The sequence below is a fragment of the Anguilla rostrata genome, chromosome 2, assembly GCF_018555375.3.
Source record: "Anguilla rostrata isolate EN2019 chromosome 2, ASM1855537v3, whole genome shotgun sequence".
NCBI lineage: Eukaryota > Metazoa > Chordata > Actinopteri > Anguilliformes > Anguillidae > Anguilla > Anguilla rostrata.
This window is the reverse complement of record NC_057934.1, coordinates 69,827,431-69,846,206: the sequence shown is the minus strand read 5'-3', so window position 1 is coordinate 69,846,206 and position 18,776 is coordinate 69,827,431. Positions and strand designations below refer to the sequence as shown.

The window sequence follows — 18,776 nt, the reverse complement described above, 5'->3', positions numbered from 1 at the left end:
ATGGAGAAACGCGCAGGACTGGTGCGGGTCCCGGTGACGGTCCTGGGTCCGGTCCGCGAATCGCCCCCCCCCGGTCCAGCTCACGAGTGGCCAGACTATCTAGAGCAGGACACGCGTTTCCCAGCGACGGCCCCTGAGCCAATCAGGACACAGCTGTCCTACTTCTGCTACTTCCACTGAGCGGGGAACGACACCACCTTCTTAGCCGCTAAGCAAAAACAAAACTGAGAGTAATGGGGGAAAGACCCCCAAAGATCCGCAATAAACAGGAACTTAAGAAACATCTTAATTAGGTCTGTGCTCCATCGGCGTAGACGGGGAGGTTTGCTTGAGATCAGGAGGCTGATGTGCGCTCCCACACTGAACAAACACTAATGATAATTCTGCAGTGTGTAATTAGTTCAGTGCACACAATTCCCAAACAGGCAGAAAATAAACAGCTAAGTCCTGCTTTCTTCTCCAACACACTTTGCATACTAATGGAGATGCGGGAGAGGCTGAGCCGCTCTGGAGAGGCGACACCCTACTCCTCCCAGTCAGCCATGCTTACCCACCCAAAGCCAGTCTACAGAGCCTCACCCAGAACCAGTCTACAGTGACTGACCCAAAACCAGTCTACTACAGAGACTGACCCAGAACCAGTCTACAGGGCCTGACCCAAAGCCAGTCTACAGAGCCTCACCCAGAACCAGTCTACAGTGACTGACCCAAAACCAGTCTACTACAGAGACTGACCCAGAACCAGTCTACAGGGCCTGACCCAAAACCAGTCTACAGGGCCTGACCCAAAACCAGTCTACAGGGCCTGACCCAAAACCAGTCTACAGAGCCTCACCCAGAACCAGTCTACAGTGACTGACCCAAAACCAGTCTACTACAGAGACTGACCCAGAACCAGTCTACAGGGCCTGACCCAAAACCAGTCTACAGGCCTGACCCAAACCAGTTACTACAGGGCCTGACCCAAAACCAGTCTACAGGCCTGACCCAAAACCAGCTACAGGGCCTGACCCAAAACCAGTCTACAGCGACCAGACCAGCTACAGGCTGACCCAAAACCAGTCTACAGGGCCTGACCCAAAACCAGTCTACAGGGCCTGACCCAGAACCAGTCTACAGAGCCTGACCCAAAACCAGTCTACAGAGCCTGACCCAGAACCAGTCTACAGGGCCTGACCCAAAACCAGTCTACAGGGCCTGACCCAAAACCAGTCTACAGGGCCTGACCCAAACAACCAGGGCTGACCAAACCGTCTACAGGGCCTGACCCAGAACCAGTCTACAGGGCCTGACCCAAAACCAGTCTACAGGGCCTGACCCAAAACCAGTCTACTACAGAGCCTGACCCAGAACCAGTCTACAGGGCCTGACCCAAAACCAGTCTACAGAGATTGACCCAGAACCAGTCTACAGGGCCTGACCCAAAACCAGTCTACAGAGACTGACCCAGAACCAGTCTACAGGGCCTGACCCAAAACCAGTCTACAGAGCCTGACCCAGATCCAGTCTACAGGGCCTGACCCAAAACCAGTCTACAGGGCCTGACCCAGAACCAGTCTACAGAGCCTGACCCAGAACCAGTCTACTACAGTGACTGACCCAAAACCAGGCTACAGAGCCTGACCCAAAACCAGTCTACAGGGCCTGACCCAAAACTGGTCTACAGAGACTGACCCAAAACCAGTCTACAGGGCCTGACCCAAAACCAGTCTACAGAGCCTGACCCAAAACCAGTCTACAGGGCCTGACCCAAAACCAGACTACTACAGGGCCTGACCCAAAACCAGACTACAGGGCCTAACCCAGAACCAGTCTACAGGGCCTGACCCAGAACCAGTCTACAGAGCCTGACCCAAAACCAGACTACAGGGCCTGACCCAAAGCCCCAGCAGCAGCACAGCCATCCTGCACCGACTCCATGAGCCACACCGCGAATCTGAGACGACCCAAGACGTGCGCTGGCTACATTTCCCAAAAACAATCTCTGAGCTGAAGCTTTAATTCATCCATTACCACCCCTAGAGACTGCAGCAAGATGACTAACCTGACCACGGAAATAGACCATTTAGATTATTTTTATGTTAGACAAAACATGCGCTTTTAAAAGGACTGACTCAGTTCCCACAAACCCGTGATATGAAAAACAAGGTATTTAAACGCATGCTTTTGTTTTTCCGCCAGAATTTATGCTGTTTTTCAGAGAGAGTTGCTGGGGATTTTTAACTGCACCTATTTCTGTGTGTGAGCTGCCACACCCCAGGAAGACAGGAAGCCCTCCTTCAGCAAGCAAGCAACAAAGTCATAAATACAGCCAGAACAAAAGACACAAGCCCAAAACAGAGGGTGGGGTGGATGTCGGGACAGAGGACAGACTGGGGTGGGGCGGAGGGGGGGGGAGAAAAAATGGCAGAGACTTAGGTTTGGCAGAGGAGAATCATGTGGAGGGGGCTTTGAAAGTAGAATGAGTGAGAACAGGTGGAAGTGGAGAGGTGGGAGGGAGGGAGTTGAGGATACATAGGAAGAAACGAGAAAGAGAGAGAGAGGAACGAGAGAGAGAGAGAGGTATGAAGAGACAGAGAGAGAGAAAGGAAGAGGGAGTACAGAGAGAGAGAGAGAGAGAGGGAATGGAGAGAGAGAAAGAGAGAGAGAGGGAGAGAAGAGAGACGAGAGAGAGGGGGATACAGAGAGAAAGAGAGTGAGAGAGAGAGAGAGAGAGAGAGAGAGAGAGAGAGAGAGAGAGGGATACAGAGAGAGTGAGAGAGACGGAAGCACTCACCTCCCTGCTTACTCCTGTCAAGATAGATCGAGACCCTTCTGGCCAGACCTGCGAGAGGAGGAGCACACCGGGGTTTGAGGGGGAGGGGCTTGCTAGAAAGGGGGCGGGGTCAGTACATCAGCCAGAAGAGACACCGACCTGTTAGCGGGGAACCCCTCAGGGCACTCAGCAGAGCAGGAACACGGCTGCACGTTTCCCAGCATGCAATTCCACCAATCAGAGCCCAGCGGCCGAGCACAGTGCCCTCGAGCGTCAGGCTGTCCCCATTTTGGGACCCGTTCTGGGACCCGTTTGGGACCAGGTTCCACAACGAATTCCACTGTGACTCCTCACAGAGTTCTACGGGTTTTTTTTTATTTTATTTTTTATTTTTTGCCTACCCTCTCCACCCCCTTCAAGGCAACCAATCAGAATCATCAATCAGCCCAGAAGGAAACGCAAACATCTGGACCTGTCTGCTGGTTGAAGAGGGCGGGAAGCTCAGCACACGTACTGACGGAGAGGAGCGGCTCAAACGAGATGACTACGCAGCGGGGAAACAGTGCATCCGGTCCGTGAGTCTCGAGGAGAGACGAGCAAACAAGCGAAACTCCCCCCCCCCCCCCCCCCTCCCTAAAAAAAGCAAAAACAAAAAAAAAAAAAAAAAAAACTGAGCTGACACTTATAAAAGGTTTTGAAAAAGCGAACTCAAACAAAAACAACACCGGGCAAGCGGTTAGGGTGATGCTCTGGAAGGCCGTTCTGGCCGAATGACAGGGAGGGCTGCTAGCCCCCGAGGTGCAGAGTGTGTGTCTGAGGCCTGTGTGTGTACTGCGTGCGTGTGTGTGTGTGTGTGTGTGTGTGTGTGTGTGTGCGTGTCTGTTTTGTGCGTGCCTGTGACTTGACGTAGACGCTCTCCGTGAATTCCCAAGACCAGCCGGTACTTTTCGACACCTTGCTAACATCAGCTGGCGGCGAACCCCCACGGTCTGGCACTGACTCTTCCTGGTGCCCCCCCCCCACCACCCAGACTACCCCTCTCAGCGCTCCCCCCCCGCCCCCCCACCCAGCCCCTGGCAGACGGGGGAACTGCTGCTCGGGCGTGCCAAACCTCCGGCTGCAAGGCTCCAGCACAGCTCCTCCGCAGACAGGAACAACATCGGACGGGGCGCACATCGACGATTTTTCTCTCTCGTTAAAAAAACATGCCCTGGCCCGGCCCGTTAATTAAATACAGCGTCACCGAACCGAGCAGGAGGCTGCTTTGACGTAATCAGCGACATTTTAAAGTTCTGAAATGCTCCATATTGGCTGCAGAACATCAGGAACACGGATATGGCGTGGAACTGGGTCATTACATTACATTACATTACAGGCATTTAGCAGACGCTCTTATCCAGAGCGACTTACACAACTCCTGCCTCGCACCAGTAATCTATACAGTGGTTTACCGAAGCAAGCAGGTAGTACCTTGCCAGTAACACGACAGTTCTTAGGAAGTCGAAACTCCACTTTGACAGCGCATCATACCACGGTAGCGAACTGGTCAGGTGCCCTTTCAGATAAAAAGGTTTTTTTTTTTCCCGTGGGGATGACAGATAACCCAGATTGATAAAGGGGCGGAGTCACAGTAGGTTCCATTGACATGTGGATCCCAACAAAGGACACTCATTGGCTTGGCTATCCGGCCCTGATCTGGCCTGAAGCCTTCCGCGCTCCAGCCAATCACAGTAACCCCCCCTTACCGACTCCATTACCAGGCTTCAGTTGACCTCTGACCCACGATGCACTTCTGGCATCCTGAGCAACAAACTCCACAGTTTCTGAACTTCTCACAGCAATCAAAGGAGAAAATGATACATGCAAGGTCACCATTGGTAGAAAACGCACGAATGCGCATGCATGCACACACACACACACACACACAAAAGCGCCAACAAAAAAACAAAAAAAAGCGAAACTGCTAAGTGTTTTCCGGAGTCATTAATACACCTGTCGGGAGTGACACCATCTTTAACACGATCTACTCCTCTTCTTTATCTGCTGATATCTGGGAGAAAAGGCCATTAACCGTGTGAGAGAGGGGAGGGGAGGAGGAGAGGGGGGAGGAAGAGGGAGGGAGGTGGAGGGGAAGGGAGAGGGAGGGAGGTGAGAGAGGGGAGGAGGTGAAAAGGGGGTGGGGAGGTGGAGAGTGGGGTGGATAGGGGAGAGGGAGAGGGGGTGGAGAGAGGAGGGGAAGTGGAGGAGGAGAGAGAGGGGAGGTGAAAAGGGGGGTGGGGAGGTGGAGAGTGGGGGTGGGGGTGGATAGGTGGAGAGAGGAGGGGAAGTGGAGGGGGAGGGAGGTGGAGAGGGGGACGGGGAGATGGAGCGAGGGGGTGAGGGCGGGGGCGGGATTAGAGATGTAGAGAGAGATGGAGTGGAAAGGGAGGGAGAGTAGAGAGTGGGGAGGGGGGGAGGTGGGAGAGGAGTCGAGTGGAGGAGGGAGGAAGGTAGAGGTGGGGGTGGGGGTGGGGTGGAAGAGGAGGGAGGTGGAGAGTGGGGGAGGGGGTGGAGAGGTGGAGAGAGGAGTCGAGGTGGAAAGGGGGAGGGAAGGTAGAGAGTGGGGGTGAGAGATGGGAGGGGAGGTGGAGAGATGGAGAGGCGGGGCCGGGATTGAGGGCGGGGCTGGAGGCGGGGGCGGGGCCGGGGGCGGGGCTGAAGTCACCTCGCGTGGTGGGCAGCATGTCTGAGAGGCCCTGCCAGGCCGTCACCATCTCAGGGTTCCTCTGATCGGCGAAATTCTTCCAGATCCGCAGAGCGCCGTCGTCTGTGGAGGAGAGAGGAGGCCACGCCCACTCCGTTAGCCCCCGCCCACTCTGTTAGGCCCCGCCCACATCCAGACCGATTCATTCAGACGGAGAACATTTCCGCAGCGCAACATAAACACAGGACAACTGTTGTTTTTTTAAATAATTTTTTAAAAAACATGGCACAGCGAACGACGCTGAACACAAGCGACAGGGAGAAGCAGTCCGATCTGTAGAGTGGAAAGGGAAGTCGCGCGACACGACGGCTTTCTCTAGGCAGTCGCCTTCACCTCCCGTCAGGCCCGTGCGACTCCTCTGTGCGCAGGGCCGGCCTCCAAAGGGGCCCCAGAGTCCCGTAACCTGCAGAACCCTCCTCACGACCTACCCTCACACACTATTCATCACGGGAGCCAGGGAGAGCTGCATCGGGTGACTCACTCACTACAGACCGCTGAGGACATCGGGCATTTAATCACAAGGCTGTTCAGTATTTTAAAAAACCCAGACTGTTAAATATAGAGGCAGCCTGTGTACCAGGAGTAGAAAAATGGAGGTCAACATCCAACAGGCCACTCCACACACTGCACAGGGACACTGCACAGGCCACTCTACACACTGCACAGGGGACTGCAACACTCTACATGCACAGGCGCACGTACTCTACACACTGCACAGCACTGAAGGCTCACTGACAACTCACAGGACACTCACAGCACTTGCCAGCAGGGACACTGCACCTTACACTGCAGGACCAGGCCACTCTACAACTGACAGGGCACTGCAGGCCACGTCACACTGCAAGACAGCACGGCCACTCTACACACTGCACAGGGACACTGCACAGGCCACTCTACACACTGCACAGGGGCACTGCACAGGCCACTCTACAAACTGCACAGGGGCACTGCACAGGCCACTCTACAAACTGCACAGGGGCACTGCACAGGCCACTCTACAAACTGCACAGGGACACTGCACAGGCCCTCTAATGCACAGGGACTCTGACGGAGACCTAACACTGAGGGGCACTGCACAGGCCACTCTACACACTGCACAGGGCACTGACAGGCCACTCTACAAACTGACAGGGACACTGCACAGGCACTCTACAACTGCACAGGGACACTGCCAGGCCACTCTACAACTGCACAGGACTCTGCACACCACTCTACAGACTGCACAGGCACTTGAGTGGGGACCACATTTGCAGGTCTGCTACAGCTACATGTCCCTAGAGATTAATCAATGAGGACTCTGTAGAAACCAGACAGTAAGGTCCTGCTCTCCTGCAGGCCTCTGGATTTCCGTACTTTAGGAGTTTCTGATGCCATTTTACAGATCATGTCCTTCGGCCACTTCAGTGGGAGCAGAGATGTCTCAAGGTCATGAACAGGGAGGTTAGTCCATTATAAGAACCCCAGAGGAGTCTGTGAGGTCCACCGAGGTCAAAGGGCATGACCTGTGTGTACAGCTCACACACTCCAACACAGACAGCCTTTGGGTTTTTATTCTGTATGAGCGGCCCATCACAAACAGACACCCAGTGCTGCTGAACAAGGTTTGCTGAAGACAGAACAAAAAAAACATACCATAAAAAAATGGCAGAAGAAAAAGAAAATAAATAAAAGGCCTGGCCAAAATCTAGAGTAACAGAACAATAAAAACAGAGAATAAATCGCTGAAAAGGGTAACAGTACCATACAGCTGACAAAAAACATGTAAACATTTCAGCTGATTCCACCTTCTACAGCATCGACTTCACTTGCTTCGTGAAAGAAAATGAAAGAAAATAAATATACAGAAAAATACAGGAAATTGCACAGGGCATGCAATCAGACCTGGGTCAAATAATGTATTTGTTTTGGATTCAAATTCTTTTCTGTGCTCTATTGATCTTGCCTGGAGTAACTGAGCCTGCCAATTATGACCAGAAGGCGGGGTTTGCACTTTTTGGGAGTATTTCATTGGTTCCAATACACCAGACAAGATCAGTAGAGCGTAGAAAACTATTTGAATCCAAAACAAATACGCAGTTGACCCAGGTCCGCGTGCAACCGCCAAGTAAGTTCTGTGAGTGTACAAATTAATTAAAGCACAGAAAAAAATAAAATAAATAAATGAATGAAAATCGGGGTGAACCCATATGAATACTACGGGGACCCTTCCCCGTGTGTGTGTGTGTGTGTGTGTGACGTCATTCACGCGCCTGGGCAGCGGTGTGTGCCGCTGCTCCGTCGCTAGGCGACAGCGGGACTGACAGGTGGCGGTGAGCAGCAGTGAGGCTGCTCCGTCGCTAGGCGACGGCGGGACTGACCGGTGGCGGTGAACAGCAGTGAGGCTGCTCCGTCGCTAGGCGACGGCGGGACTGACCGGTGGCGGTGAGCAGCAGCGAGGCTGCTCCGTCGCTAGGCGACAGCGGGACTGACCGGTGGCGGTGAGCAGCAGCGAGCAGTCGTGTCCGTTCAGGTACTCCATGGCCGTGATGCGGGTGTAGCGCGGGTTGCCGTTGTAGAAGTAGTCCAGCCTCTCCGACTTCTCCCAGTCCCAGAAGCTGGGGGGGGCACAGCAGACACATCTCTCAGTTACCAGGAGCAGGGGGGGCAAGGCCACTGGGTCTGAGCGACAGGTTAGGAGGACTGTACAGCCTTCCAGCAGAGGGCACTGCCCGCGCCAAATCAAAAAATATCATCCATTTTATTCGTACAGCGATTTTTTACAGAGAACCGTCGCAAAGACGCTTCAGACAGGAGCAGAAAAAGAGCAATAAAAGCAGGCCTGAACCCCCAGAATGCATGCACACGAGTGTGTGTGTGTGTGAGCGTCTGTGTGTGTGTATGTGTGTGTGAGTGTGTGTGAGAGCTGAGTGTGTGTGTGTCTGTTTCTGAGTGTCTGAGTGTGTGTGCATGTGCAGTGTGTGAGTGTGCGTGTGTGTGCATGTGCAGTGTGTGTGTGTGTGTGTGTGTGCATGTGTGTGTGTGTGTGTGTGTGTGTGTGCAGTGTGTGTGTGAGTGTGTGAGTGTGTATGTGTGTGTGTGTGAGAGTTAGTGGTCGGCGGCTGGTTCACCAGATGCTGTCCTTGTCTGCCACGGCGATGCAGGGGTTGAAGGGGTGGAACTTGACCACCGAGGGCACGCCCGGGTTTCGGTTGATGAAGATCTGGTCGTCCAGACGGGTCACGCCTACGGAAAGAGGAGCAGACGGGGGCGGGGGGCAGCGGGAAGGGAAGGTGTCTTTATGCCGTCCAGCACAAAGGCCCCTCCCACACACAGGGTGCGGGGGCGTGCGGCATGTCTGGGTCTGCACCGCACACCGCGCCAGTCCAAGGGGAAGTGAGGGACCTTGGCTTCCGGGCTGCAGTGCTCGCATTCCTGTGCTCCGGAACAAACGCGAGGAGCTCACGACTAACGGAAGAAAGACCCGACCTCCGCTTCTCAAAGCCAGGGAGAAAAACATTCTCTGCATTCACCATCGAGAAGGGGGGGGGGGGTGGCGTGGGGGGTGGCGAGGGCCCATCAGGGGCAGGGCGATGAGCAGCGCACGTCCTCTCTGATCCGCTTTTAAAGCCTGTTTGAGTGCCTCCCACACCGCAGCCCAGCCCCGCCCCGCCCCGCCCCGCCCTACCGCAGGACGTTCTCAGCGCTCAGCTCTGTGAGGGAGGGAGGGAGGGAGGGGAGAGAGGGGAGGGGATGTGGGGGAGGGAGGGGAGAGAGGGGAGGGGGTGTGGGGGGAGGGAGGGGAGAGGAGGGGACGGGGGTGTGGGGGGAGGGAGTGGAGAGAGGGGAGGGGATGTGGGGGAGGGAGGAGAGAGAGTGGAGGGGTGTGGGGGAGGGAGGGAGAGAGGGAGGGAGGGGAGACAGGGGAGGGGTTCTGACGCACCAGGCTGGGCAGGAGCGGGGCTGACGGGTGGGGGGGGGGGGGGGGCGGGGGTGTGGGAGCTCAGCCATTCCGTTTGAACGCCATGCTGACTTCATCATGGGAGGGGGGAACTTCAGAGCCCCTGGACTTTAAAGAGCCCTGATTCACAGAGGTCCCGCCACAGGCGTCACACGAGCTCAGCGGGGGGGGGGGGGGGGGGCTATGAGGGGCTGCTTCAGCTTCCAAATGACCAAGTCTACAACCCGCTCTGACAACATTCCTACGTCTCTCCTCTCTCCCTCCATCCCTCTCTCTCTCTCCCTCTCTCCATCCCTCCCTCCCTCTCTTCTCCCTCCATCCCTCCCTCCCTCTCTTCCTCCCTCCCTCCCTCCCTCCCTCCCTCCCTCCCCCTCTTTCCCTCCCTCTCCCTCTCTCCCCCTCTCCCTCCCTCCCCTCTCTCCTCCTCCCTCCCTCCCCTCCCTCCCTCTCTCCCTCTCTTCCTCCCTCCCTCCCTCCCTCCCCCTCTTCCTCCCTCCTCCCTCCCTCCCCTCTCCCCCTCTCCCTCCCTCCCTCTCTCTCCCTCCTCTCCCTCCCCCTCCCTCCCTCTCTCCCTCTCTCTCTCCCTCCCTCCCTCCTCACCTCTCTGAGTGATGTGCTGGCTCTGCCTCCGGACGCGTGCGTTCCGCAGGAACCTCCACTCCCTCTCCTTGCGCACCTGGCTCTCCACATCGTGCTCCTCCGGGATCTGGGAGGGAGGAGCGGGAGAAAGGGGGGAGAAACGGGGGAGAAGAGAAAGGGGAGGGGCCAAATCGAATCAGGCCGCTGCTCTGCATGCAGCACGCGTGCGTATGGAAACATAATGTACCTCAGACTTCACGGCTCCTTATTACCCAGCGTATCTTCATCTAAAACCAACCTTCCACTTAATGCAGAACATGACTCCATCCCCCCCACACACGCACGCACACACACACACACACACGCACACACACATTGTGTGATCACAGCGAATACACGAAGGCACAAAAGAACATTAGCTTTGGTGACAGTAATTATTATTGTCTCTATTACTGTATTGTACGTTAGACAGATACACAGAAGCACACTCGCTAACCTTAGACTTCAGTGTTAAAACATCACATCGCTGCATTTAACAGTGTTTTATTTAGCAGGCATTCAGACAGACGCAGACATGCAGACACACGCGCCCAGCCTAGTTCATATAAATACCACACAAACGCACACATTGCACACACGCACGTGCACGCACACACACACACGCAAACGCCAGCTACACTGCTGGGGAAGGTCCTCCTGTGGAAGGCCAGCTACACTGCTGGGGAAGGTCCTCCCATGGAAGACCAGCAACACTGCTGGGGAAGGCCCTCCTGTGGAAGGCCAGCTACACTGCTGGGGAAGGTCCTCCTGTGGAAGGCCAGCTACACTGCTGGGGAAGGTCCTCCTGTGGAAGGCCAGCTACACTGCTGGGGAAGGTCCTCCTGTGGAAGGCCAGCTACACTGCTAGGGAAGGCCCTCCTGCGGAAGGCCAGCTACACTGCTAGGGAAGGCCCTCCTGTGAAAGGCCAGCTCACTGCAAGGGAAGGCCCTCCCGTGGAAGGCCAGCTCACTGCTGGGGAAGGTCCTCCTGTGGAAGGCCAGCTACACTGCTGGGGAAGGCCCTCCCATGGAAGACCAGCTCACTGCTGCTGCTCCTCTCAGCTCCTCTGCTCAAAGCCCCTCCCATAATGAAGCACACAGCACCGTTTCTCAACCAAGGATTTCCCCCCCACAACTTCATGTGAGAAACCGCCACTCCAGCTGATTAGTACCAACCGACAGCTTCTCCTGTAGCCCCCCTAGCCCCTAGGAGCCTTTGGGGGGGGGGGGGGGCTGGGCTCACCCAGCTTCACCAAGCACACAGCTTCACACGGGGGTGGGAGAGAGAGAGGAACTGCAGTCTTCTGCATGAAACTGAAGGGCTGAACATACCCGTGTAGGAGTATCTGGTTGTGTGTGTGTGTGTGTGTGCGTGTGTGTGTGTGTATGTGTGTGTGTGCGTTTGTGTGTGTGCGTGTGCGTGTGTGTATGTGTGTGTGTGTGTGTGTGAACGCGCTACCTGCAGCAGGAGTCCCCCGCGCGCAGGAGGCAGTAACTCAGCCAGTGTTTATGACCCCGGCAGCCCCTCGCCTCGAACCTGGAGCGCGTCTGCTTTACGGCTGCTTTCCAGGCGGCTCCGCGGCCGGGCTGATTGATGGCGGGGGGGGGCGGGGGCGGGGGGTGGGGGTGCACCACGCGAGACAGCCTCGTTAAACTCAACGGCCCCTTAAAGCCTAGAATAATGATGGTGTGTGGTGTGTGTGTGTGTGTGTGTGTGTGCGCATCCGCGGGCTGCAGGGGGGGGCGGGGGGGGCGGGGGGTAGAGGGGAGGGGGTTGCGTTATTGCCTGGCGCATTAGCATTATCGGCAGGCCTGGTAATAACATGAGGATCACCGTAATGGACTCTAATGGAGCCCCGCTCACCGCCCCCCCCACCCACCGACACAGCCTGCGCTGATTAAGCACATTTCCAGGCTGGGATGGGGGGTGGGGGGGGGGCGTGCGGACCCTGCATGCTAAGCACTTCAGCCCCGCCGCGTGCGGGCACACATGCCCCCTCAATCAGCGAGCGCTCACGGGGAGTCACAACCACACACAGGAAGTGATGATGATGATGATGATGGTCACAGTGGAGACTGGAGACCGAGAGAAAAAGAGAGAGAGAGAGAGAGAGAGAGGGGAGCGAGGAAATGTGAGCGTTGGGGGGGTAGGAGTGGGGGCTGGGGTGGGGTGGCGAGGATTGGGTACTCACTCACGCGCCCTGTTGTTATGAGCTGTAGAATAAGACGGCGGGGCCGGGGCCAGGGGCGATCGATCACGCAGTTTAACGGCCGGCCGGCCGCTCCGGGGCCGAGCGGCGGGTAATGGAGGAGCGTCATCGTGAGCCCAGGGGCTGGCTGCAGTCAGCGCGTCAGGCAGTTACGCGCTACACACCGCGGCCCACAGCCCCGCCGCTGACCCGCGCCCGAGTGAGCGATGGTACGGGGGGAGCCATGGCGGAACGGGGGGGAGCCGCCGCCGTAAATCTCCCCCCCGCCGTGCTCGCCGCTCCGACGTCCCGCAGCAAAGAGCGAGCCGCGGTCCCGCTGCGGAGTCCAGGGAGAGAGAGAGAGAGAGAGGGGCCTGGAGAGGACTGGAGAGCAGCTCCATCAGGAGGCCCGCAGTCAGAGGGGCCTGGACAGGACTGGAGAGCAGCTCCATCGTGAGGCTCGCAGTCTGAGGGGCCTGGACAGGACTGGAGAGCAGCTCCATCAGGAGGCTCGCAGTCTGAGGCCTGGACAGGACTGGAGAGCAGCTCCATCAGGAGGCTCGCAGTCTGAGGGGCCTGGACAGGACTGGAGAGCAGCTCCATCGTGAGGCTCGCAGTCTGAGGGGCCTGGACAGGACTGGAGAGCAGCTCCATCAGGAGGCTCGCAGTCTGAGGGCCTGGACAGGACTGGAGAGCAGCTCCATCGTGAAGCTCGCAGTCTGAGGGGCCTGGACAGGACGGGAGGGCAGCTCCATCAGGAGGCTCGCAGTCTGAGGGGCCTGGACAGGACTGGAGAGCAGCTCCATCGTGAGGCTCGCAGTCTGAGGGGCCTGGACAGGACTGGAGAGCAGCTCCATCGTGAGGCTCGCAGTCTGAGGCCTGGACAGGACTGGAGAGCAGCTCCATCGTGAGGCTCGCAGTCTGAGGCCTGGACAGGACTGGAGAGCAGCTCCATCGTGAGGCTCGCAGTCTGAGGCCTGGACAGGACTGGAGAGCAGCTCCATCGTGAGGCTCGCAGTCTGAGGCCTGGACAGGACTGGAGAGCAGCTCCATCGTGAGGCTCGCAGTCTGAGGCCTGGACAGGACTGGAGAGCAGCTCCATCGTGAGGCTCGCAGTCTGAGGGGCCTGGACAGGACTGGAGAGCAGCTCCATCGTGAGGCTCGCAGTCTGAGGGGCCTGGACAGGACTGGAGAGCAGCTCCATCGTGAGGCTCGCAGTTTGAGGAGGGCCGTAAAAACATCGCACACTGATACGTCACCCACCACGTTCTTTTTTCTACTTCCCCGTTCCAGTGGCAGATCCGCCTGGACAAAGCCAGCTCTACCGATGTTCTTTCCATCCGCAAAGACAGGTGAAAACCTGTTACTTAACATTAAGTTTGAGCTGTGAGACAGCAGAGCAGCAGAGAGAAGGGCTCTCCCAGGTCACATGACCATGTCCTTTAGGGGGGGTCACACTCTTCTGGCTGGCCTCGCTACCCGCGCTGCAGGAGCTACAGACCGCGCTGAACTGACAGCTTTCGCGAGCAGGCAGGGGCAGGACACGCCGCTTATTAAATCTGTGCAGGCGGAGCGTAGCCGACCGTCCACGGGGGCCTTCGCCAAAGGGGCCCACGTCCAAAGCCGTGGAGGACATTCCTCCTGGCAAGCAACTTTAATGGGCTTCTCAGCGCTCCCCTCCAAACAAATTTACCCCGCTGCAGATTTAGGAAAAAGTGAGAGTTATAAGAGACTCCGCTCCGTTCCGGAAACCCCCCCCTACCCCCCCACCCCCCCCAGGAGAAGCCTTCGTCTGACAAACCTCAGCCCCAATTAGAACCAACCGCCTCCCGGTGTGGCTGCCACGGTGACGGATGGAGCGGGCTTTAAATAGAGGGAAAACACAAGATGCTCGCTGTCACATTCCCACACAGGGGGAAGACAGAGAGCGGGGGAAGGAGAGCTCACTCTGATCTCTCGCTGCCAAATAAGAAAATAAGAGTGTGGCAGCGGCACCCCCCTCCCCCCCCTTCCCTCCCCCCCCCCCGCGGCGCCCACACCCCCCCGTCTGCGTGACGAACCGGGAGAACACGTGTACGGCGCTCCCTGATACTAAGAGACTCTGTTTACTCGATGGAGCCCCGGACCCCGAAGCCCGCACCTGAATTGCAGAAGGCAGTCTTAACACTTTCAATATTTCACCGTAACAGGGACCGAGTTTAGCAGCCGTAACCACGGGGACCCCGAGCGCTGCATTATTAATAATCGCCACTAGGTGCCAATTAGAGAGGATATACAGCCGGAGGGCGGCCACGCCGCGGCTCGGCCCCCAGAACAGAGCCACTGATTCTGCAGGTCTGCGGTCCTGAGGGAGGCTGGGGGAGCTGTGTGGAGATCAGCATGAGTGAGCCAGACACACGCACGCACTACGCACACACACACACGCACACACACACACACACACACGCACACACACACGCACATACACACACACACACGCACACACACACACACACACACACACACACACACACACATACGCACACACGCACATAAACACACACACACCACACACACACGCACAGACCACACACACACGCACACACACACACACACACCACACACCACACACACACACACACACACACACAACACACACGCGCACACACACACACACACGCGCACGCAGCGCACCGCAGCGCACGACGCACACACACACACACACACACAGATACACACACACACACGCACACACACACACACACACACACACACACACGCACGCACGCACACACACACACACACACACACAGACACACGCACACACACAATCAGAACAGCATACAGGCCATGATGGGGCACGCAGGCGCTGCTTTGAAACAGGATGAGAGCCTGCAGGTGCATGAGCTGTCAGTAACTCAGGGAAACAGCCTTTAATACACAGCCCTGCAGTACTGCCACAGTCCAGCTCAGCTCCTGCACACAGACCGGCATCACCAACACACCAACATCACCAACACTCCAACATCACCAACACACCAACGTCACACACACACTAACGTCACCAACGAACCAACGTCACCAACACACCAACGTCACCCACACACCAACATCACACACACACCAACATCACACACACACCAACATCACACACACACCAACGTCACCAACACACCAACGTCACCAACATCACCAACACACTAACGTCACCAACACTCCAACATCACCCACACACCAACATCACACACATACACTAACGTCACCAACACACCAACGTCACAAACACACTAACATCACCAACACTCTAACGTCACCAACACACCAACGTCACCAACACACTAACGTCACCCACACCCTAACGTCACCAACACTCTAACGTCACCAACACACCAACGTCACCCACACTCCAACGTCACCCACACACCAACATCACACACAGACCAACGTCACCCACACACCAACGTCACACACATACACCAACGTCACCAACACACTAACGTCACCCACACCCTAACGTCACCAACACTCTAACGTCACCAACACACCAACGTCACCCACACTCCAACGTCACCAACACACCAACGTCACCCACACTCCAACGTCACCAACACTCTAACGTCACCCACACCCTAACGTCACCAACACACTAACACGCTAACGTCACCAACACACCAACGTCACCAACACACCAACGTCACCAACACACCAACGTCACCAACACACCAACGTCACCAACACACTAACACACTAACGTCACCAACACACTAACGTCACCAACACACCAACGTCACCAACACACTAACGTCACCAACACACCAACGTCACCAACACACCAACGTCACCAACACACTAACACACTAACGTCACCAACACACCAACGTCACCAACACACCAACGTCACCAACACACTAACACACTAACGTCACCAACACACTAACGTCACCAACACACCAACGTCACCAACACACTAACGTCACCAACACACTAACGTCACCAACACACCAACGTCACCAACACTCCAACGTCACCAACACACCAACGTCACCAACGCACTAACATCACCAACACACTAACGTCACCCACACTCCAACGTCACCAACACACACTAACATCAACAACACACTAACGTCACCAACACATTAATGTCACCCACACACCAACACACTAACGTCACCAACACACCAACGTCACCAACACTCCAACGTCACCAACACTCCAACGTCACCAACACACACTAACATCAACAACACACTAACGTCACCAACGTCACCAACACACTAACATCACCAACACACTAACGTCACCAACACACTAACGTCACCAACACTCTAACGTCACCAACACATTAATGTCACCCACACACCAACACACTAACGTCACCAACACACCAACGTCACCAACACACCAACGTCACCAACACACTAACACGCTAACGTCACCCACACCCTAACGTCACCAACACACTAACGTCACCAACACACTAACACGCTAACGTCACCAACACACTAACGTCACCAACACACTAACACGCTAACGTCACCAACACACCAACGTCACCAACACACCAACGTCACCAACACTCTAACGTCACCCACACCCTAACGTCACCAACACACTAACGTCACCAACACACTAACACGCTAACGTCACCAACACACCAACGTCACCAACACACCAACGTCCCCAACACACCAACACACTAACGTCACCAACACACCAACGTCACCAACACACTAACACGCTAACGTCACCAACACACCAACGTCACCAACACACCAACGTCCCCAACACACCAACGTCCCCAACGTCACCAACACACTAACGTCACCAACACTCTAACGTCACCAACGTCACCAATACACTCTAACGTCACCAACGCACCAACGCACCAACACACTAACATCAACAACGTCACCAACACTCTAACGTCACCAACACACTAACGTCACCAACACATTAATGTCACCCACACACCAACACACTAACGTCACCAACACACCAACGTCACCAACACACCAACGTCACCAACACTCTAACGTCACCAACACACTAACGTCACCAACACACTAACACACTAACGTCACCAACACACCAACGTCACCAACACACTAACACACTAACGTCACCAACACACTAACGTCACCAACACACCAACACACTAACACGCTAACGTCACCAACACACTAACGTCACCAACACACCAACGTCACCAACACTCCAACGTCACCAACACACTAACATCACCAACACACTAACGTCACCAACACACTAACGTCACCAACACACCAACGTCACCAACACATTAATGTCACCCACACACCAACACACTAACGTCACCAACACACCAACGTCACCAACACTCCAACGTCACCAACACTCCAACGTCACCAACACACACTAACATCAACAACACACTAACGTCACCAACGTCACCAACGCACACTAACATCAACAACACACTAACGTCACCAACACTCCAACGTCACCAACACACCAACGTCACCAACACACCAACGTCACCAACACACCAACGTCACCAACACACCAACACACTAACGTCACCAACACACCAACGTCACCAACACTCTAACGTCACCAACACACCAACGTCACCAACACACTAACGTCACCAACACACTAACGTCACCCACACACCAACACACTAACGTCACCAACACACCAACGTCACCAACACTCTAACGTCACCAACACACCAACGTCACCAACACACTAACACGCTAACGTCACCAACACACTAACGTCACCAACACACTAACACGCTAACGTCACCAACACACTAACGTCACCAACACTCTAACGTCACCAACACACCAACGTCACCAACACTCCAACGTCACCAACACACTAACGTCACCCACACCCTAACGTCACCAACACACTAACGTCACCAACACACTAACACGCCAACGTCACCAACACACCAACGTCACCAACACACCAACGTCACCAACACACTAACACACTAACGTCACCAACACACTAACGTCACCAACACACCAACGTCACCAACACACTAACACGCTAACGTCACCAACACACTAACGTCACCAACACACCAACGTCACCAACACACCAACGTCACCAACACACCAACGTCACCAACACACTAACATCACCAACACACCAACGTCACCAACACTCTAACGTCACCAACACACTAACATCACCAACACACCAACGTCACCCACACACCGTCACCAACGTCACTAACGTCACCAACGTCACTAACGTCACCAACACTCCAACATCACACACACACCAACGTCACACACACACCAACGTCACCAACGCACTAACGTCACCAACGCACTAACATCACCAACACACCAACGTCACAAACACACTAACGTCACCAACACACCAACGTCACCCACACACCAACGTCACCAACGCACTAACTCACCTGCTGCACCAGAGCCCTGCTATAAAGGCACAAAGTGCCAGCTATAATGAGCGAGACATGACTGCAGCGTTCTCCCCCTCTTCGCCCAAAGCCCATCCCCAGCTCCCCAGCTGCAGGCCCAGCTCCGTTCC

General features: G+C 55.6%; 1 protein-coding gene across 1 annotated transcript in view; it reads right to left on the bottom strand.

Moving 5' to 3' along the window:
* rptor (regulatory associated protein of MTOR, complex 1) overlaps positions 1 to 18,776 on the bottom strand; it is a 204,191-nt gene that overhangs the window by 12,813 nt on the left and 172,602 nt on the right. The window contains 4 exon segments of the mRNA XM_064324324.1: positions 5,460 to 5,561; positions 7,968 to 8,092; positions 8,606 to 8,720; positions 10,036 to 10,141. Of these exon segments, the coding sequence (XP_064180394.1) occupies positions 5,460 to 5,561; positions 7,968 to 8,092; positions 8,606 to 8,720; positions 10,036 to 10,141 (448 nt within the window).